The 23,257-nt window shown below is 43.1% G+C and overlaps 1 protein-coding gene across 1 annotated transcript; it reads right to left on the bottom strand.

Annotated features, from left to right (window-relative positions):
• Positions 1–5,939: 5,939 nt before the first annotated feature.
• Positions 5,940–20,796, bottom strand: CREG2 (cellular repressor of E1A stimulated genes 2; the record flags this gene model as incomplete). Its single annotated transcript, XM_079538986.1, has 4 exons — positions 5,940–6,087; positions 8,542–8,655; positions 19,111–19,280; positions 20,404–20,796. The coding sequence occupies 4 exons, from the start codon at positions 20,794–20,796 to the stop codon at positions 5,940–5,942; spliced, it is 825 nt and encodes a 274-aa protein (XP_079395112.1).
• Positions 20,797–23,257: the final 2,461 nt, after the last annotated feature.

Genomic DNA, 23,257 nt, shown 5'->3' with positions numbered 1-23,257 from the left:
CCGCCCCGCCCCGGGGGATGCCGGGAGGGCACCGCCCACCCCGGGAACGGCGGCTGAGAGGGGGCGCCTCGGTTCCGGCCTCCCCACTTCGCTCGGCTGGGTTCGGATCGGCTGGGCTCGGGCTGCCTCGGTCTCGGGCTGGTCCGCTCGGCCCGGTCCGCTCCCCGGGTCAGCCGTGGGGAGGTCTCAGGGCGGAGGAGCGTCCCGTGCTGATAGCTGCCCCTGTAGCCGTACGCGCGCCATCGCCCCGCACCAGCAGGTCCTCCAGTGTTGTTTTCCCTTGGCCCTAGCCGGAGATAACTATTTTTAAAATTAAGTCCGGTCAGTCGAGCCCAGTGGTACATGCGTGAATGGAATGAATCATCGCCTCCACCCTTTTCCTCACCCACGTTCGAGGGTAGAATAAGCGTCCTCCCTAGGGAGAGGCGGCCTGCAGGGCAGGAAGCGGGGAGGGACAGCAGCAGGTACGGTCGGAGGCTGCCAGAAATAGAGCGCGGTGTGTGGCAGGGCAGGGGAGAGGAAGCCAGTCGCTAAAGCTAAAAGTTGAGATAAGAGAGGCATTTGAGCCTCCTTCGTCACAATAGCACGTTTTTGGGAACAGTGACTCTACCACCGCCTTGGGCAGACTGCTGGATATTCCAGGTTGGATATTGTGAAACATTTCTTCTCAAAAGGAGAAGTGATGCAGTGGCACAGGCTGCCCAGGGAGGTGGTGCAGTCACCGTCCCTGGAGGTGTTCCAGAACCTTGTGGATGTGGCACTGAGGGACGTGAGCATGGTGGCAGTGAGCATGGTGGGGATGGGCTGCTGGTTGGACTGGGTGATCTGAGAGGTCTTTTCCAGCCTTAATTAAGCCTTCTATGAAGGCTTCTGCGTACTTTTGCAGCTACTGAAATGGATCAGCTTTTCATCAGCCTTTTTGAACAATCTCATCATTTGATTTTCCTTGAAAGGTCAACAGTCGTTGCTTCATCACAGTTAGCTACGTGCACTGTCCAACAACACTGACAGATCTCTGTAGAGTCTTCTTCCTAATTGTGACTGTAGATCTGGCAGTGCCTGGCCTACTTTCTGAGGAGGATGTACTCAGACAAAGGCCTTGAGCTCAGTAAGCCCTTGGTGCCAGCAGGACTGCTTTGCTCTGTCAGCATCAAGGCCATTGTGCTCCACGTTCTGGCTCACAGTTGGTAAAATAAATCCAGTAAAAAAAAAAAAAAAAAAAATTAAACCCTAAACTATTCTTTAAAGTAACTCAAGCATTCTCCCCAAATACTTGGCAGTATAGTTTTGGGACTCTCTCCAAAAGCACTGAGTATTGTGAGAACAAGATCAAAGGAACAAAGTCAAGATGACAGCCAGGGCAGATCTATGGAGTGCAGTAAGGGGCTGTGGAGAAGAAATCTGAACAGCAAGAGTAGTTAATGAAGGAAAAAATACAGGAAAACGCTGGAGGATATTAAATGGCACATGGTGAATGGAGTTAGTGGCAGAGCAGAGGAGGTAGAGGCTGGATGGTGTTGAAGAACAGCAAGCAACAGAATTTTGAAGGAGCCAGAAGGTATTTGGCAAAAAGCAGATTGAAAAAGAGTATTTTTAATGAACCCAAAACTGTAGTTCAAGTGAGAATTTTTTTTGAAAAACAGTGATAGGTACTTAGTGTAATCAAAATAGACGTTGCTCCAGAAAAGGGATAGAGGTAAAAAATAAGTAAGTAAGTGAAAATGAAAGGAACATCTGTATGGACTGTTATTTGAAGAGTATGGAGTCATTGGAAACAGGAAAATGATGCTGATTATAGTTTATACAGGTTAGGAAACTACTGTCATGATCTTCACAGAGAATGAAGTCCAACCGATGACAAGACAAAGATGATAAGGTGTAAATAGAAAGGAAGCACAGGCTGTTCCCTATGCCCTTTTTTTTTTTTTTTTTTTTTTTTTTAATGAAGTAGAGACTTTAGTGGAGGAGCTTGAATTTTGTTGAAAGGAGGTGCGAGAAAACAGTATGAAAGGGTAACTTGTCAGCCTGGGCTTAAGAAATCTCGCCAGAGGGAAGCAGACAGAAAAGAACAAGCTGTAACAAGAACTTACAAGAGTAAGGCTAGCAGTGGAAAAAATAGCACTGAGGAATCTTCCAAAACACCATTAATGCACACCTGATAGGTGCCGGCTCAGTCTCCTGGCAGACAGGAACAACGATTGTTGTTAATAATAACAATTAATTGCCATGATGAAAACAGAACTGATATAACTGAGAAGACGAAAGGAAGATAGAATGTGCCCAGCTGCTTCATCCCTGGAGAGATGTGAAGCTACACCAAGATAGATCTGATTCTCTGTTCCCAGAAGTGCTTTGGAAGAAATCAGCTCGGTTCAGAAAAACAGAAAAAAGCAGAAATTTGAATAGCTGCCAAAAAAAGTAAGCTACTCGGGCTCATACCATCCTGCACACTTAAGGATATACTAACTGCAGTTCCTCTTTGAAAACTGTTTTATTTGCATGTTGTCCTTGATGGGTATTTTGTTAACATTCAGTATCTTTAGAAATCAAAAGGCATTGCAGATTACAGTACACATCCAGAAATAAAACATACTGAACTTCCTCCAGCTAAGTGATGAAAATTTCATCAGTAATGGAGTATTCTTTGGTTAAATAAGAACAGCAGTTAAGACTAGCTGTGCTTAGTACTGTGCATGCATGATGTGTGCACAATTTAGCAAAACATTTGAGCCCAGGATTCAGAACTTTGTCTTCCTTTTTTTCAGCAAATACACAGACATGATTAAATGCATCTCTTAAATACTGCAAAAACCCAGTTGAAGTTTTAAATAATAGGTGTTGTGCAACAAGTGTTTTTGGGGAAGCTAAAGAAATAAGTAAAATACGGAATACGTGGCAATACATTGCACATCAACTAGCTGAAATACTTAACAAAATTTTCAGGGCTTATCCAGACTTTCTAAAAATGTTTCTTTGATCTTATAATCAAAGCACAACAAATAAATAGGAGTTCTGCTACCAACTTAAGCTGAAGTGAGATGAGACCCTTTACAGTCTCAAGGAAATCTGATCTCATTATGCTATCTTAATAAGACTCTTTTGATTAAAAGCTTTTACAAATGTCACTTGGCATATGACCACCAATTCCACTTGATACATTTGCCTCTTTAAGGAAAAATTGGAAGTCGTGCATAACTAATAATGTAAAAAACAGTTAAACAAATTATTGACTGTGTCTTCCCCTTTTTGTGCTCTGGAAAATTCCATTCAAAAATCTGCACGTCATATTTTTGATAAATTTATGTAGACTTTCAAGAACTTTAATGGAAGCTATTCCTTGGAGGAAGAAAGCATGAAATGCGAGCAGGTGATTTACAGCAGTGTTTCCTTATGAAGGCTCTTTTGTCACTTTACATGCCATTCTACTTTGTGTTTTGAGCTTCTGTCAAGAATCTCAAGGCTTGTCGCTATAGAAAAGCTCTCTGATGAATGTGTCAATTTATAACACAGTATATATCTCCAATTAATCTAACTGTGCAGGGACACAGCAAGTAGAATAAATTCAAAACCTTTCTTATAGCACACACTTCTTAAACGGTTAAAGCTCTTTATCTAAATATTGTGGACACGCTCCCTTACTGCTTTAAGGCAAGAGTGTTAGTCAGTAATGGATAACACATACTAAGACCACGTCCCTGTTACCAAGATGTCTAAGGATGGAAGTGAAAGTTTCTAAAATTCTCACTGTTCCTTAGCTTTCTTAAACATTGGATTTGCTCACCCTATGTGTGTGTTTGTGGGGGGCAAAGGGAGAGAAGTTCAGACTTCTCTAGGAATAGCAGTAACAAGGATGACAAACTGTCTAATTACAGTTGCACAGAAATGTGTAGGTTGGACCTGTGGAAATTCTCTTAGAGAGCCTAGAACTCTGCCTACTGACCTCTGTTTTGAAAGTCCCATTAATCCTAGTGGACAGTGTCAAATCCATAGTGCACAAAGATGTCCATGGCAAAATTATTCCAATCAAGAATGATTTCATTGAATGGTATTCTGTACATTTGTACAGGACCAGCCATTTTGATTCGGTACTACACAGTACCAGATTTGGGGGCAAATTCAGATGGGAGGATGCTGTTCATCTGCCAAGAAAATACGGGAAATACATTCAGACAGGACACTTCCTCATCTTGTGTAATTACCTCTGCAAGAGATCTGCAGACTCACTGGCAATAAGACAAGAAAAAAATGCTTACCAAGTGTCTAAAGAAAGTTTCTCCCCACATCTTCCTTCAGTTCTTACAGAATATTAGGAACGTTAGAGATGCCTGCAGACTTGAGGCCAAAATCTGAGTAGCCCTGGAAGTTAAAACAGCACGGTGCCCAGGTCTGTTCAGAGGATAATGTTCTTTTTTCATGCCTGAACCAAAACAAGCTCTGCTACACTTAATTGGCTTCCAGGTGGTCACAGCTCCCTGAGCTGCCTTGGAACGCTGGCCAGGGATTAACCTGTAAAAGCTCAGGTCACTCACTGAGAAATCCACACTACTCATGCCTGCGTTGATGTGGGCTAGTGCCAACGGCTCTGCTTCCCTCCCAGGGATTCAGAGAAAACCATCTCAATCTGCCTCTTTCTTAACGTAATAGGGAGACCAGCCATATGGTTTTCAAACTGTGTTGATGTGACATGCTAGCCATGGGACCTTTTGCACTATCACACCATTAGGAATTGCAGAATAAGATTACCAGCACATTTCAAGAAAGGGATGAAGATGATTAAAACTGCTCTGTACTCTTTTGGGATTATTTTATAAGATGCGTATTCACTGCCTATTCACAGTGAGTTTGTAAACAAGTTTGCACTTTCCACACTAGGAAAATGAGTATTTTGATGATCTAGTGGTTGGTGACCTTGCGCATAGCAAGCTAGATGATCAGTGTGGTCCTTTTCAACCCAGGCCATTCTGTGGTCTGAAATATCTATCTATCTTCAGACTTCTTTAAAAAAATATCATGAACAAGCCCTTTAAACCTCAGGGAATAAATGAGAACTAAGGGACTGGCTCCATCCCTAGATTAGTTGGTGAGGGTTTACAAACGTCCATTGCATAAATGAGTCAAAAATAAAGTGGTGGCTGGACATGGGGTGCAAAAAAAAGTGGGACTGCAGGCTATTGATAAAATTTTTGTGTTTCATAACAGGAACAGACTAGCAAAGAATACTTAACGTCTTCTTAGGAGAATGTTTATAGTTGTATTTGGATAATCCCTGTAAGCCTGGTTTGGTTTTGTCTCTTTACGTGTTTAACCAGCTTTGTGTCGGTAGAAGACAAGTTCTGTTGAAGTTGTGTTGTTTGAGCAGCTTGCATTTTTTTCCACAAAAGGTCTTTGGAGCCTTTCTACTCAATTTCCAAGTGAAATATTAAATTAGACAATTAGGAAGAAATACATGTAGAAAATATAAGTTAGCAAATGAGAGCAGCTTTAGCACAATCTTTTAACAACTTAAATATCTAATGGTGTAGTTATTAGGTTTAGATGAGAGCACTTATATCAGAGAGACTGAGCAGCAATAATACTTCCACAATACATGGAGGGCTGTGAATAGGCAAGTTTGCCTTTTCTGTGAAACAGAACACCATAGTTAGTGAGTGGCAAAAAAAAAAAAAGAAAAAAAAAGGTCTAAACAAACAGATATATTCAAGATGATACATTGCCTGTTTGAAATGACGTGTTTCTACATTGCAGGGTAGGGCTGCTATCTACCTCTCCTTTATAATTTGAAAGTCTGTGTTGGTTTATTTTCACCCTGCTCCACGTAAGACAGAGTTATTTTGAAACCTTTTGAAAATAATATATATATATCACTGTAAGATAACCATCTAGAGTGAAATTTTTTAAGTGTTCAGAAAGGAAAGCGCCGTAGATCAAAGCCCATTCAATCAAGCTTTACTTGGAACTGCTTTTAAATACTCTTCTACTGCAATGGTAGAAACACCTCCATACCAGCTCTGAAGCCAGACGTGTTCGATATTCATTTTCATGAAGAACCACTCGTAGCTACGAGGCCACTTTCTTATCACTGGGTGCCTGGAAGGACAAAAAAGAAATATTAAACGATGTGCCAGATCATATGCCTTGTCTCATTTTTTTTTTTCAGCCTACTGTGCTTTGCCAGAAGGAAACTCGAGATCTGACAGTCACCATCATTCATCTTTTTTTTGCCCTGCTTTGAAATAAGGTTTATGATGTTCCACACCTCAATATGGGTAAAACTACAGCTTAAGGTAGCCAATGAATACCTCCTTCCTCTGTTGCAGAACAGAGAATTTGTTGCAAATGTGGTTTGGTTTATAAGTAAATAAAAATCAGCTAAAGGAGAACTTTTGAACACGTGTCAAGGTTGTGTTTGTATCTCTTCAAAGGAAACTCTTGTAGTAATCTGATTTCTGCAAATTTTGTAGAAAAGGCTTTGTGTAAATACAGCATCCATCTGTCCTTGGCCCCATATTTGCTATCGCTTGAACTCCTGCCAGCAGGGTCTCATGAGTGGGTTCCAGTAACTCCCTGTTTCCCAGTCAGCCGCCCCTAGGCTATTTGTGGGCATCTCAGGGGCATTGCTGACAGAATTTAGGTTTTGTTTTGTTTTGCATGGTTATGAGCAAAAACCAGCAGCAACCTGCTGGGTGTGTTATTGCTTCATTGAGCTGTTCCCAGATGCTCCTCTCCTTTTGGCTCCAGAGGATAGTGGTCCACCAGAGACAGTGGCCTTAAAGGCTTATAAGGAGGGTAACTGAGGTTGTGGTTTTATTCAGTATTCCACTTCCTCCCTTGGTGAGCCTGTATTTTTTGTAAGAAAGGAGGGTGGAGGCTTGAGGCCACGTGCAGGTCATTGGAGATGCAGCCGTACTCAAGCCACAGGGACTATTACAATCTTTACCAATTTCTGAGCAGCCACAGCAAATTAACTGATTTTATTGCAGACTTGCTGGTGTCCTACAGGCACCCAAAGCACTGCATAAGTGGCAGCTATTTCTTTCTGGTCTATTGGGTGGTGTGGAAGGTTTACCACCTACTTCTGGGAGAAGCTTATAGCTCTGCTAAGGGTGCAGCTCAGCCGTGCATCACCTCCAGGTGATAACCTGGAGCAGCTTCTTTGTTGTTCCATTAATTACTACGAGGATGACGGGGCACTCTGAAAATGTCAACCAAATTTGCCTTTAAGAGCAGTGCCCTCTTCCTTGCAGTCAACTACATTCATTTCCACGACCACCCAGCTACATTGACAGCTGCCTCAGGGTTTTCCCATGAGGATTCCTTTGAGCAGCTGCAGTGTATATGTTTATTCCTTACAGAGCATCAGAAAAAACAAAGACTGCTTAAAAGCACTGGTCAGCAACACTGGACTTTATGGCGAGGGACTGTGTTTGGTTGTCCTGTGATCATGTTCATTTGGTGTGCTTTTCTTCTATGCCAGTGACCACTGCTACCTAGACCTGTAAAAAATTAATTTGCCCTGCCAGCCTTTCTCTCGCAGCTTCCCCATTTTCTCAAGACTGACCCTGTTGTTCATGCCACCCTATTAAAACCTGTTCACCCAGATCCCTCCTAGCAGGCCAGAGAGAACATTGCATCTGGGCCATGCCGGGTGTCAGCACATCCCAGTTTCCCCACAGTACTTGCTGTACTGGGCAGGACATGACCTGGAGGGCCATCCCTGGCAGCCTGTGCTGTAGGTGTGTCCCAACTGAAGTTTGAGCTTTTGATGCCTATAACTCTGATAAAAACAGGTCTCACTTGAGGGTGTGGGGCACAACTGGATGTGAGGTGAATGGTGTCAGGGCTGTGCTGGTGTTTGTTGACTGGAGACCGTGTTCTGTAACTATTATGGCTTTGGAAGCAGTTCTTGTGCACAGACTCTTTCTGTAACCACTTGCTACAAGACCTATATTTCTCTCAGGACAGCCCGACAGCACACTCTTTTATTCTCCGCTGTAGCTCATTTGAAGGTGTCAAGAACTGCAACGTTGGGAAGGACAAATTATTTGCTATCAGACTGCAAAGTTTCCAGGAGATGAGAAGCTGACAATCCATAATTTTGTTTCCAACCATTAGGTTTGGCATCACAGAAGAATTAGGCTTCAGACTGGTACCTGGAAGGAAGCATAGCTCTGCTCTGGCTATTGTCAGGATTAGGAGCAACCCTTGTGCTGTGGTGAGGAAGAATTGCTAAATGCAGTGTCCCTCTTAACAAATGCACCCCGTATTCATGGAATCTCTCCTCAGAGCCACATGATTACAAAACATGTTTTACTTACATCTAACATTTAGTAACTGTGTCTCCGTATTCCTTGCCTCAGTAGGTAAAACGAGGTTACGAAGCTCTGCTTGTTATTTCAAAACAGCAAAGGCTCAACATACTTTGTTGTCCCCAAAGTAAATCAGGCTTGTTACTTCTCAGCTTTTCCATATCAAATGGCCACATCTATATATTTGTCTCAAAACTGCAGGCTGTACTATACTCTATGCATATCACATACAGACCTAGAAAATATTGCTTGCTTGGCAAATTCCGTTTCCTCTGGAGGCACTGTGACCATCTGTCCTGTGAGTGTCAGTCTGGCGCACCTTGGATCCTCCGGATCAACTACGTTTTTTCTGTGCACAGAGAAAAATGCTCATGTGTAATACCTTGTTTTATTTGCTTTTGCATAAATATTCAAAACTGCAAAAGTTTCTCAAACCTCGCAGGTCTTTTCTGCCATCAGCTGTAACATTCAGGGGGTCTGTTGATCGAATACTCACCTGACATAGATCTCTACTGTAGACATTTTCTTAATGTATGCTTTTAAAAACTGCCTTCATAAATATATTTTTAAATGTGAAAATGGCAGGTTTTCCAGACATACAGACTTGAATTCAAGAGTCTGAAAAGAATTAGTAAGATGACATATGACCGTGCCTGCAAAATAACTATGCATGCTTGTATTTGTGCGTCCTTTTTCCTTCTGCCTATCCTAGAAAATCAATTCTTTTTCATTTTTATCCATTTTTCAACTGCTTTACATTGCTTTTCATCACAGAACGAGCCAAAAAAAAAAAAAAAAGAAAAAGAAAAAAAAAGAAAGAGAGACAAGTAAGGTCTATTAAAAAAATATATCCAACTGCACTCATCCTTCAAACTAAGACAGGGTAGATACTTGTTGCCTTTTGGCTTTCTATACAGTAATAATAAATAACTCCCATTAGTAGCTACGGAGCAACTGCTGACTCTGACTTCTACAGTACAGTGATATAAATCATATGTAAACTGACAAACTGCAAAAAAGTTTCATGAAATGACTACAAAGGCCTGCTCCGTAGATGTGCTGAACAGCCCCACGGCTCATTGCCAGCACACTGAGACTGCTCAGCATTGCCCAAGACTGGGTCCCCACTTACAAACATATGCCCTGAAAACTACTTTAGGAAATGAAGATTGCATTTCTTGCTCAGTTTTAATCTGAAGCAGTGCAGTAAATTACATCTCATTTGTGTGCAATTTTACTTAAGGATCTCGGCTTGAGCCCTTTAGCATTAACTGTGTGCAATCTGCAATGGCTTTTTTTGTTGTAACTCTCAATATGTGCCTATCACATGCAGGAAACATATGGGCATCCTCCTGCAGCTAATTTAACACCTGCAGATTCCCCACAGATGGTTATGAAAGACTGCATAGCTTACTGGATAAAGTGTCTGCTTTTATAGATAGGACCACAAACAGAAATATGCAAGGAAATACAGCGAGCTGGTTGATACTCAGCTATGCCCAGTGAGCACTTGGCACAGTCTGTAGCCTGAGATCCAAAGAGCCGTTTGCAGTCACGTCATCTCTGGGGTGTGTTTTCAGCATCCTGTTCAGGATGGAGCAGCTGTTCTCTGAAGGTGATGTTCAGCCTAACGATGTCTGGACAAACTGCACTTGTGCTTCTTTTCCCTTGCCATGCATGAGAGGAAGCTCAGCCACTAAGGGTCAAGCTCAAGCTTTCTGTTCACGTCAATAAATAATGGCCCCATTTTCTGCAGTACATTTTTTTTTTTTTTAATTATGAAATAACAAATGGCATCCTGAATACCTGAAAATCCACATTCCTTACCCAGACACAAGGAATTTTACCAGTGTACATTCATAGTATAGACTTGTCTACATGGTCGCAGAATCATAGACTCAATAAGGTTGGAAACGCCCTTTCAGATCATCTAATCCAACCATCAACCCATCACCACCACATCCACTAACCACATCCCTCAGTGCCACATCCACACATATGGACAGTGACTCCATCACCTCCCTGAGCAGACTGTTCCACTTCACTGTTCTGGTGGTAGCCTCACCACTCTTCCTAATACGAATTTTTCCCCATTTTCCAACCTGAATGTCCCCGGTTCAATTTGAGGCCATTCCTTCTCATCCTATCACCTTGGCACCCTACGTATTTTTATACATTTAACTCACTGAGTCTTCAGAATATGGAAGGGAATTCTCACTAGCAAAACTGCAGTTCAAAATATTTGCTTTAAACTAATAATCCTTTGTATATGAAAACCATTTTATCCATAGCCTAGTAGTGCCATAAAACAACAGAAAGTGAGGAGGGCTATTTGTAACTGCTTTTGTCTGGTACAGCCCCTAGGTAAAATGTTAACTACTTTCAGGGATTGTTTTAAAGGATGTCTTCATTTAACAGAGTGATCAAGGTGATCCATGTGGCTGTAGGTAGGAGCAGAAAGAGGTTTATATCTTCTCAAATGGCAATTATTTGATCTTTTTGTGCAAATATTTATTCTCAGTACTTGCTGATTTTTGAGTTGGCAATTGACTTGATGTTGCTGTTATGCAGTGAATGTTGCCCTCCTTTCTTAAGAGTTTTTTTTTGCCCGATAGATGTGTCAGATGTGGTTTTTCCCTGGTTTACAGGAAAAACTGCACACTGCATATGTGGCTGATGACAAAACCTACATACTGTACAGCTATATCTGGAATCTTTTTATTGCTGTATATTTTTCTCTGCCTCTTTCTTCTGTTTTTAGTTTTCTGTATGTTACTCTCTTCTCAGAGTGTTACACTGGTACACACAATACTACCATTCCCAGTAAAAGTTATTCAGACTGAATTTTGTACAACCGAGCAACGCTCTGGAGAGGCAGAAGTTCATTTTTCTGGGAAATGAGGCAAATTATTTGTTAAAAACATGCACGATGAAGTTTAGAAGAGCTGAACAAGGACAACCACACATTTGAATCTAGTATTATTATTTGGCTGCTTTGCTTTTAACACTGCCTCTTATCATAGGTTTTCTGTTTCAGAACGCTGACCTTGTATTCTAATCTTACACTAACATTAGTATTTGTTTCAATCAAAGGAGCTCTTCATATTCTGAAATAAATCTGTTTCTACATCACTTTTGGCATAGGATTCCCCTAGTAATGAATAATTACTTTTATGGTTTCTAAATAATCAAAAAACACTAGAAGTTAAATCTCTTCTAACTGTGTTGTGAACGGGTTTTGACTTTTCATTGGTGCTACTGGTGTAATTAATGTACACACAGGTTTTATTTCTTAGGAGTAAGGGGATACAGCCAGTGACACGGCTTATATTTTTACTAACGATAATGAAGGGATATTAAGGATAAATTTACAGGTATATTTGCTAAAGTATCCCTCCTACACATCCATAGCGGTGTAGCCATGCATTCCCTAGTTATTTCTTGCCTTCTACCTAAATTAATCCATATTCAGCTCTCAGTCCTTGGGTTCCTTTTGCCTTGGTTGGCACAAGGAATGCAGAAACAGCTTTATATCAAATTTGTGCACTGCTGATGGGGGCTGTGGGAAGGCAGAGCCATGGAAAGAGAAGGCATGCTGACTGCACTGTCTCCATGCCAAGGAAACCATGGATGGCTTCTTAGGTCCCAGCTAGAGAATTATCTGCAGCCCTGGAGAAGTCTTCATGGAGGCTGTGATGAGAACTGAAGGGAAGAAAAAGCAACGACTTGTGGAACAAGACAAATCAATAGGGAACATGTTTATTTATTTATGCTTATATAAAATATATACACCTTCTTGCAGAAATTAACTGAAGCCAGATGAAAATGGAAGAGGATTCAGCTTATGCACTTTGTAAGAACACGGTGCATTAAGAGACATTCTCTTAATTATTCATCTGATTTGTGAAGAAAGAAGAATTGATTGTCTCCATCCCTCTGCTTATGGTGAGCAAACAAGGTATGCAGAGTTTGACCCACCCTGGGCAGTTCTCTCCTGTGAGCATGTGAAGTTGGAGAGGGAGCTGCATTCGCTTCCGTTCAGCTGGCCCTCAGAGTTCCATCTTAGCTAGCTCTGCTGAGCTACGGGCCGGCCAGCGTCCAAGTGAATATGCTTCTCAGCAATGATGGGAAGCATACTGCTGATGAACACGTCCCACTTATTTTACTGCATACCACTTCTGCACTTTCTGAGTCACAGTTCAGGACTGGTTCAGGGCAAAGAGTGCCACCTACTCATTAAATTGTTTACTGCATAAGCCAGCTTGTAGCTTACAATTAGAAGGTTCCTATACCAAAACTAGCTAAGCGCTGATCTGATGAATGTATGGTTCAGGCTGATGTCATTATATGGGTTCACAAGGCGATGATACTGGGACTTTGTTAGGGTTCCTTTTTTTATTTGAGATCCCTTCTTTGATGAGATATTCTCTGGCTCTGGGTTTTTCCATGTATTACCTTTATCCTTATCCTTTAACTCCACTGAGATAGAACAGACTGGCACAGATCAGCAGTAAAAGCAGAAGAAGAGTTCGGAAAGCGTTTGAGAAAAACCACCAAATGTTCCCAAGAAGGAATCAGTAGGAAAGTGGAAGAATTCAGTGATGCTCCAGGGACTGGTGGAGGAAACAGGGATCTATAGATGGGAATCTCTCTGTTCTTCCCCAGCCTGCTTTTCCCATTGAAGAGCTACTCTTCTCCCCTGAAAAGACAGCACTTTCCATCCTTCCAGGAGAAAACTTTACTCCTCTATTTCTTCTTGAGCAGAACAAAAGAGAGAAGAAGCTGTGAAAGTTTTCTGCAGTTGTAGAAAGGGGGAGCCAAGAAGAAAGCTCTATTATTGCTATTCCTATTCCTGGTACTTTAGAGCACCTCATGTGTGGCATAAGATTGTCCTGCAGTGGTAGCTGCATCCATATAAATCTATGCCATTAGGACTGGCTGAGGATGAACTTGCTGATCCCCATCTGCTTCCACCCACACAAGGCAGGCACTTTGTCCTCCTGCATAGGACCCCTATCTGCCTTGTCCCAAATAGCTAGTATGGCATCATAGAATTTCTTGTCTTCTAAAATCTACATGAAATAACAAAGGAAATGCTATGTGCTTTGGGAATTATTGCAGGGTGCATATAATTCTGCTTATTAAATCTGATTAATTTTGAAAAGCGAGTTATCCTCCTTATTCATTTCATTTGCTCGTCACTAACTGATGGAGACTCTGAGGCATAAAGAGTGCATTGGTGCTGCTAATCCACATGGCATGAACGTCAAAGAAAATCTCTGCTGAAAGCAATTTCATAATCTGAAAAGCTGTTACTGGCCTTCAGCTGGATATGGTAGGGCAGTTTTGCTCTGCTATGGCTTGGACAAACGTTTGAGAGCCAGCAGAGACACTCAAAAGACATCTTGACTTTCAGAAGAGCTGTCTTCCATGCTGGACCTGACGTCAGGCTTGGGAGCTGAACAGTACAATGGCTTTTCTTCATCCAAGTGATGATATCATAGTCTACCTGTCTGAATGCTTTAAGTCATTCTGCTGTTCCTAGAAGAGAATACTTTCTAGAATGCTTTAACTGTAATTTCTTATGTCATGACAGATTCTTTGCCTGTCTTTGTTGACAGTAACAACCAATTTTTTTAGTTGAACTGTATGGTTAGGCCAGGAAGGTTTTATATAGTTCAACCACAGACAATTCACAGGAAAAAAACAAAAAAAAAAAAACAAAAAAAAACCAGAATCATAGCATCAGCTGTTTCTGTAAGCAAAGTCAGAGAAACACATGTTGGTGTACCAGACAGGGATTTTGGGAAGCTGGTTTTTTAAGAATACAGGAGAAAAAACAACAAAGTAATTTGGAGCTATATTGCGTGCATTGGGTCATGATGATAGTAGGTTTCATATTTGACTTTCTAATTTAATGTCTTCCTGAATTTTTAAGTACAGATTTTTTTCAGGAAGAGCTACTGACATAATTATTTGCATATGACTGAAAAGAGCCAGTATAAATACCTGAACTAGAAATGTGTCTGTGCCACATAACACCATGAGGTGGGTTCTCAACTTCCCAAAAACTGAAGGATGTTTAGATTCAGCCTTTGTCTTCTGTATGCGTGACTTCTCCCTGTGTGAAGGTGCAATGCTAAATTGCTTTGTTATGTTCATCCTTGGATTAAGCGACTGTGCCGAGAGGCAGATAAACATCAGATCACCAACTGACACCTCAAGGGCTGTGCCTGCCATCCAAAGCAGTCTGTCTTTCTCTCAGGATTGGCTCAGAATAAAGTTTGCAATTCGTGTAAGCCAGCAACCAGCCAAAGAACAGGAACTCGCACCTGCCAAAGTGCTCTCCTCTAGCAGTCCTCCTGGTGGCCTGCCGCCCTCCAAAAATGCTGGAGATGCTTTAGTTCATGCCAGTGTTGTACCTCAAGCAGAAGATGAAACAGGGTTGGTGGAATGGCTCTGGAGGAGCCATCTCTGATGCATGTCATAAAACAGCAGAGGAATCTGGGTCACTCAAAATCGCTCCCAGTCTGCAGTGAGGATTTGAAACACCATCTTCAAGCTAACAGCAAAGGGAAACGAACCTAAGGACTTAGCTCATCACTTCTCTTTCTTTTCCCCTTGTGTGAAAACCAGCCTATGGCAGCCATGCAACTGTTCCTCCTCTCAGAAAGCTGCATTTGGTCCCTTTGAATGTGCTGAACCTGATGTCAAGGAGATGACACATGTTTAAAATTAATTGCCTGTTTTCCAGACTGCAGCAGTAATAAGGCAGGTCCAGGATCTTACTTGGAAAGAGATCCTCTTTCCAAGCAGCTTGTGTGTTGGGAAATTTATTCAGAACAATAGCCTCTCTATTCTTTAGTATAGGCCCCAGTCTTGTTCTCTCTGAAATCTGCAAGAATAAGACTCAATCTTTTCAGTTTTTCTGCAGAATAGGCATGCCTGTGTAGTCTATTTATAGCCTTGAACCATTTAATTTTTCTTGCCTCCATTATCCATTTATCTGCCATCAGATCAGACAGAGTGTCACCACTAACTAACACTCCTGCAGCCTGACCATCAGAAAGCGTCTGCAGAGAGAGGAACAGCCTGTATCCCTCTGGGAAATGGAAATCTCTAGGTCAGAGATGAGGAATCCAGGCTATAGTTGCAACAGTAGCATGCATTGCAACCCTGATACCATCTATCACAGCTCTCTTTCTTTCATTTTTAAAAGCCAGCACAGTTTGAGCTTTTTAACTCTTTTTCCCCAGATGATTAAGTACTAAGGCTGGAAAACAAAAAAGGCCGCCCTATATCCCTTACAGCCCAGAAAGGGGGAATATTTATTGTCAAGGTTTGAAACCTGAGTATATTCTGAACCAAAGCAAATGAAATTCACTACTAAATTTAATATCAAACTGATGTACAAGCACACAAGCCACTTGAAACTCATTAGATACAAGAAGACTATCGAAATGTCAGCTATGTTTTCTTGCAAAAGGCCAGAGATTTCCTTTGTATGCAATAGGTCAGGAGCATTCTCCAGGAGAGCACCAAACACAAACACCAAGCATTGACTATGAGCATCAAACAGCTTTCAGTTATTTTAAGTCGCACAACTTAGAGTAGGTTAATAGTTGCATTCTAATAAAATTATACATGTAAACAAGCTACAAGGCCAAATTCACTGCTGGCATATAAGGACATGAACTTTCTCACGTCGAGCATTATTCCTTCAGCTATTTTGCATAATTATTTTGGAATTAAAACAACTAATAATGTCCTAGACTGAGAGAACTTCTGGTATTAATACCATCTATAAATGGCACTTCTTTTTTTGAAGAAAACCTCACAGATACTGCCTTGACATCTAGCAAAATATGAGGTCTGCCAGGATAACAGGCATGAGCAAGGAGGAGAGAGAAGACTGCTACATCACCTCACAAAGCCCAGCACTAAGGATGCTCCCTGTTTCTCACACGGCCGCTCTGGACAACTTGGCATAGAAGAAGCCTGGCAGAAGCTTCTGAAGCTTTCCTGTGGGGTACTGGAGTGCTGCAGAAGGCTGAGATGTTGCAATAATGAAATAATGAAAAGTAAACAGAAAACAAATAAATAATGCAAGGAACAGTGATTAGACTCTGAATCTTTGTATTTTGTTGAGTAGCAAGCTCAATATTTAAAGTGTGGTTACATGCTAAAAAGGGAGTCTCCTATTTTCTCCCACCTCTGCTCTCCCTTGTGCTTCTCTGGCTCCCAGTGAGCTACTGCAAGTTTCTTCAGAATTCTGTTTGAACTCAAGGTCAAGCAAATTTCTGAGTTGATGCAAAAGAAAGAGGGAGCAAGAAGCGTAGGGATGTGGCCACTGGCAATTAGAGAGGCCTCAGCTGTCCTGAAATAGGCATTACCAGTGCCCAGAGTGCTGCAGCACAAAGCACAGACATACTGAGCAACAGAGCAGTGGTTAGTTAGGGAAATTAATAGGTACTTAATAGGATGACAGTGAATAAATATTCTTGAAGGGTTGTGATGTATCTGAATTTTGTGTTTTTATAAATCATGAATCATTTCTCCTTTGTTGGTAAATTGGCACTTCCTAAGCAGGTAAATCAGGCAGCAACGTTGCTAAAACATAAAAGGCCAAGGACTTTCAAAAGTGGATGTTTAAAGTCAGGGATGAAAGGCCACACTCCAGTGCCTAAATGCATGTGTAATTCTCAGAAGTGCTCATCACCAACAGCTGACATCAATGGCAGCTGCTCTGAGCATTGAGCCTCTGAAAATAGGGCATCTGTGTTGCTGCTGGGATGTGGAGATGGCCATACATTTTTAAGTACTTGATCTAGATATTCTGCTCATTATTTGATTGAATGAAAAAGCTTAGAAAGCAAGAATAAGCTCCATTAGCCTTTTATGAAACAACTGATAAATTTAATTACAATTTGAAATTATTAATTCAAAATATTTAATGAAATAATTTTAAGCAACAGAGTAATGTGGAGTAATGGAGTCTTAGCTCCACCACTCTGTTGACCTTTTCAACCATTCAAAGCTGAATTATCATAGAATTACAGAATGGTTTGGATTGGAAAGGAACTCAAAAGCCCAGCCAGTCCAAATCCCCTCCAGCTCAGGCTGCCCAGGGCCCCATCCAACATGGCCTTGAGTGCCTCCAGGGATGGGGCACCACAGCTTCTCTGGGCAGCCGTGCCAGGGCCTCACCACCCTCTTAGTAAAGAATTTCCCCCTAACACCCAATCTAAATCTCCCCTCTTTTAGTTTTAAACCATTTCCCCTTGTCCTATTACTATCAGCCCATGTAAATAGTTGGCCTCCTTCCTGTTTATAAGCTCCCTTTAAGCACTGGAAGAACGCAATGAGTCTTCCTGGGGCCTTAATAAACATTAATTATTTACCTTAATAAATGTAATGATGGAAAGTATGTATTGGTGCTTTACATTGCAAGAGGAAGCCGTCGTTCCTGGCAGCCTTCCATTCCTTGGGAATGGGACATTAGCCTGACATAACTCTTTTTACCACCATCTAAGTCTTAAGAAAACAAAGAGCATATTCTGGAGACAAATACAGACAAGAGGAACAGTGCCTTGCTTTATATTTGCCATTCACTGTTTTTTTCCCATGTTCTCTTCAGATAGCAGGAGTGAAATTTGAGATGACATTCAGCTCCAATCAGGTAAGCTTGGGATGCAGTTCCTAAGACAAACCTCTCTTCCCCCAGAGAGGACCTTATGATCTCATTTCTTTCTGAGGCAGTCTGTAATTCCCAGTTATTCTATCTATTTCCCTATATCAGCTATGATCTGCTTTGCTAATGGAGCCCTGTCTGACACAGTTTTGGTGTCATCTACCTCGTCACGTAAAGAGGCCTTTGGAAATGACACCTCACACAAGGCTGACCCAGCCACACTTGTTGCATGCCTGACTGTAAACAAACATATGGTGCAGATACGTCTTTTTCACAGAGGAAAGCATGGTGGGGGAAAACTCTATCAGCTTTGAGTTTACATACATACATTTTAACATGTAACACTTCAGCTTGTGCTCATTGTTTGTGTGGTTAGGGAGAAAGAAAGAAAGCTCACTGTTTATCTCAGACCGGCTGTAGATCAGTACATCTCAAACCCAGCATCCTTTACATGGAAGATTGTTGTTTACCAAAATCCCTCCTGGGGAGCTACAACCCAACCAGTGGGACGTCCAGAGCTGTCAGGTGTCGGTAGAGGTGGCACTTAGGGACATGGTTTAGTGGGCGTGGTTGTGATGGGTTGGCAGTTGAACCTGATGATCTGTGTAGAGTGCCAAGATGATAAGACAAGAGGTAAAGCTTTAAGTTGCATCAGGGAGGTTCAGGTTCGATATCAGGAAACATCTCTTCTCAGAAAGAGCAATGATGCAGAGGCACAGGCTGCCTAGAGAAGTGGTACAGTCACCATCCTTGGAGGTGTTCCAGAACCGTGTGGATGTGGCACTGAGGGACGTGGTCAGTGGGCTGGTGGTTGGACTGGCTCATCTGAGAACTCTTTTGCAACCTTAATGATTTTATGATACTCTGACTTCAACAGCCCTTGAAACTCTGCAGACATTACTGACTAGATCACTATGGTTTATAATTGGATCTTGAACGCCTAGAATTCATGGAGACACCTCCAAGGAGAGATCACTGAATCATAGAACCCTTAGGACTGGGAAAGATCTCTAGGATCACCAACTATCCATCCACCACCAATGTCATCCACCAAACCATGCTCCTGAACAGAATCATAGAATCATTAGGGTATTTGCCTGCATTTGTTCTCACCTGCAGAAATTCCCATCTGATTCTGGTAGGGTCAGTGACGCTACAGGATCCTTAAGGAGATCTGCCACTGCATTATCTTTCAGTGTCACATAAAAGAAAGGGATCCCGGTGCTGTTATTGACAGGACCGTCACTGACAGGCAAAAGGTTCCCATAGGGCATTCCTTGGATCTGCAAAACCCAAATAAGTCATCGTCAGCATCTCTGCACACAGACAGTTCCCAGTGTTGGTCATTACCCAGGGAGATTTAGAAGGAAGGACAGCAACCCCCAGCTGCTCAGTCTCCCACCTTCTGCTGTCATCAAGAGACACATTTTTACTGAATTACTACTTTCTCATGTCTTCAGATATTTCTTTCTTCATGGTCATTTCCATGTTAAATAGTATAATTATCAGTCAATGCAGCTGGTAAAATCCTTTACAGCGAAATCAAGTTAAGTGTGAACACTTAATAAGAAAACTCTGGATGATGTTATTATTGGAGTGCATGCTTTTCATTTTTTAATGTTCATACACTTTTAGAATTTGAATGTTTATAGTGCTTATAAATGGTCCTCATAAACATTAGTAGGGATACTTTAATGAAGCTGTATAACTTTGAAGCTAAAAATGCCTGTTTATTATTAAGAATTGCAATGGGAAAAAAAAAAAAAAAAAAACAGAACAAAACAAAACCAGCAGCTGTCAGTAATATTACAGAGTCACAGAATATCCAGAGTTGGAGGGACTCATGAATCACGAAGCCAAGCTCCTGGCTCCACACAGCACCACCCAAAATCCAAACCCTGTGTCTGAGAGCGCTGTCCAAACGCTCCTTGAACTCCATGGCTGCCCTGGGCAGCCTGTTCCACGCCTCTGGTGCAGCCCCTTTCCCTAACCGCCAGCCTGACGCAATCCTCCAGGTAACTGCAGCCAGTATGGGAGCTGTCCTACCAAGGGGCTGCGCTGAGTGCATCAACCAGCAGCGCTCAAGTCTTAGGGCTTCAAGAGAATCTCTGTCAACCTGACGTGGAACCAGAGGTTTTGTGCACAGCTGTATACGTGTAATTAATGATACGGTGTTAAACGTGTTGTTTCACGCTAACATCGGCGCCCATTGGCTCAGCCCAGCTCTCTGAAGTTTAAAATAACAAGACCAAGTCAGCAGCTAGTGAAGCGGTCAGAAGCTACCCACGCTGTGGGCTCGTTCAGGAGCTATCAAAGCTGTCTCAGTAGAGCGCCAGGGAACACGCAGGGGAACACGTTAAAGCCGGAACCCCCCGGCAGCGACCCGCCACCCCCTCCCCGCGGTACCTTTCCGTGGGCGGCCCGGGAGGCCACGAAGCCCCAGGCGCCGTGTCGGGCGAGGCGGCGGGCGGTGGCGGCGCGGCCCGGCGGTGCTGCGGGCTGCCGGCGGTACGAGAACATCCGGGAGGGGGCGGCCCCCTGCTCCGAACGCCGCGCCGACGCCCCGGGACCCAGCGCCGCGTCCTCCCGGTACGCCGAGGCCGGGAAGCTCTGCTTCCAGATGCCGCCCGCCTCCTCCAGCAGGCCGGGCAGAGCCTCCTCGGTGGAGGAGCTGTGCAGCTCATCTGCCGCTCCCCCCGCCTCGGGCAGCGGCCAGGACACCGAGCTGAGAACCACGTAGCCCCCCGCGCCGCCCCATAGCAGCGCCGGCAGCCACCACCAGCACCGCGCCGCCGACATCTTCTGCGGCGCGGCCCGCAGCACCCTCCCGCGGCCGCCCGCTGCGAGTGCGGCTCCGCGGGGCCGCCCGCAACGCCCCCCGGATCCGCCCGGCCCGTGTGTGATACGGAGAGAGAGTGCCGAGAGCGGGAACGGCTCGCTGCCTTTGGACAGCTCTGCACTGCGCGGGGCACAACTCCGCCGTGCAGCCCTGCTTGTGCGCGGAGCTGCTGCACTGTGCTGTGCTCGCTGGGCAAGGTCTTAATCAGGCAAAGATGTGAATGTTGGAGTTTATTTAAACGGCTCTACCCCACAGGGATGCTTCACTTGGCAGTAGATCCCTTCAGAGCAGCACTGCGAACTCAATTGTATGAAATAGCCCGGGTGGCCAAGAAAGCCACCGGGTGGCTGAGTTATCCTCGCTTGTATCAGAAATGGTGCGACCAGGCAGGAGCAGAGGGGTGATCGTCCCTCTGCACTTGGCACCGGTTGAGGCCACCTCAGTGCTGTGTTCAGTTTTGGCCCCATCACTACAAGAAACATATCCACACCATGGAGCGTGTCCAGAGAAAGGCAGCAAAGCTGTGAGGGGTCTGGAGCACGAGCCTGATGGGGAGTGGCTGAGGGAACTGGGATTGTTTAGTCCGGAGAAGAGCAGGCTCAGGGGAGACCTTATCATTCCCTGCAGCTACCTGAAAAGAGGTTGTGGAGAGAAGGGGGTCAGCCTCTTCTCCCAGGTAACAGTAATAGGACAGGAGGTGATGGCCTCAAGTTGCACCAGGGGAGGTTCAGGCTGGGTATTAGGAAACACTTCTTATCAAAAAGAGCAGTGAGGCAGTAGCACAAGGTGCTCAGGGAGGTGGTGCAGTCACCATCCCTGGAGGTATTCCAGAACCGTGTGGATGTGGCACTGAGGGACGTGGTCAGTGGGCATGGTGGGGTGGGCTGACGGCTGGACTGGATGATCTGAGAGGCCTTTTCCAACCTTAATGATTCTGTGATGCTATTCTTCCATTGCAGGTTCTCAGGGACATGTAGCAGATCCCTTAAAGCTGTGAAGAGCAGATTTCAGAGTTCGTCAATGGCTTCTGCTTGATTGCCTCATGGGAGCAAAATGCATATCTCATCTTATGCGTAAAGGATCTATGAAATGCTGAGTACTTTTAACTTCTTTTTGTTTATTTTATTCCTTTATCCTCACCGTATGATTACGCTGAAGGAGTGCAGCGAGCCTTAAGGCTGAAATTCATTTTTCAGGCAGTAAAGATACATCCCCAGTGTATGTAATTTCCCCACCAAGTTCTCAGCCTGGGAACTGAATGCTCTCCTGCTGTTCCTTTAGCATATGGTCCTGACTGCATGGGCTGTGCTATTTTGTCTACCGATTCCCATTTCAGTGCTTGAGCTGAGGAGTGTAGATGCAAGGAACAAATAAATGTAGATTTCTCAAGCACAAAATGAGTAAAAGTTTGATAAACTCCTGAGGAATGCTTCTCTCTAGCTAAGGAAATGTCCCTTATTAAAATTAATGGAGCAGCTGTCCCCTCTTGAAACAATGAGCACACCCAGGAAGCCTCCTCTCACAGGACACGCTTTTCAAAAGCACCTAAGAAACCCAATTCCCCAGTGTTTCCACATGACAATTAGTTGAATTCCTCGTGCATTGTGATGCACGTGCCACATGTATTTCATTCTCTAAATTTACCTTAACATATAGGTTTGCTCCAGGTTCCTCTTTGTAGATTCTTTGCTCATACCCTGCTTGTAGAGCACATTCCAACAACTTAGTTTCTGACATAAACAAATCAATAACAACCTATTTGATGTCAGTTAATAGAATTAGGTCTGACATATCGACTCTTGTATCCCGCACAAGTGGGAAGCAAAGCGGGAGTTTTTCAAGACACAGAAATCAGGGCTAAGCTCTACGTGCAATAAATGTCAATTTTAAATTGCATTCTGCTGTTACAAAGCAGCACTGATTCAGGGTCATCAATCTATTCTGCAGTTTCCAGATGAGTTTAACACAATGCCTTCAGATGGGCCTTCTGCTTACTTGATGTCTGAACTCCAAGAAATAAAATTAAAAAACCACACATTTCACCTTTTCATTCTGAAGATTTATTCAAATGAAGTCTAATAACCAAAACACATGACAACTTGCAATAGCTGTCTCACTAGCACAGTTTGGCATTTAGTATTTACAGAGGAAGATCTTAAACTTAAGAGAATGAAAATATTATTTCTTAAAATTGTATTAGAAAGTAAGACTGGCCTATGCTTATAAAGTATTTTTGAAAGTCAGGCTGATTTTCTCTGAAAATTAACTGGGAATGGGAGGCAAAAATGAAAAGAAACATTCTGTCCATCTCTTTGAGTAAGAAGCGCTTTTCTTCTGACCACAACATCCAACCGAGTGGAAGTTTTTGCTATTTTGTCTTCCAAATGACCTGGGTGAGCTGCAAGTTAGAAAAGAAACATG

This window comes from Tetrao urogallus (genome assembly GCF_951394365.1).
Source record: "Tetrao urogallus genome assembly, chromosome: 1".
In the NCBI taxonomy this organism is placed as follows: domain Eukaryota; kingdom Metazoa; phylum Chordata; class Aves; order Galliformes; family Phasianidae; genus Tetrao; species Tetrao urogallus.
The sequence above is the reverse complement of the archived record's forward strand: the minus strand, read 5'-3'. Positions and strand labels throughout refer to the sequence as shown.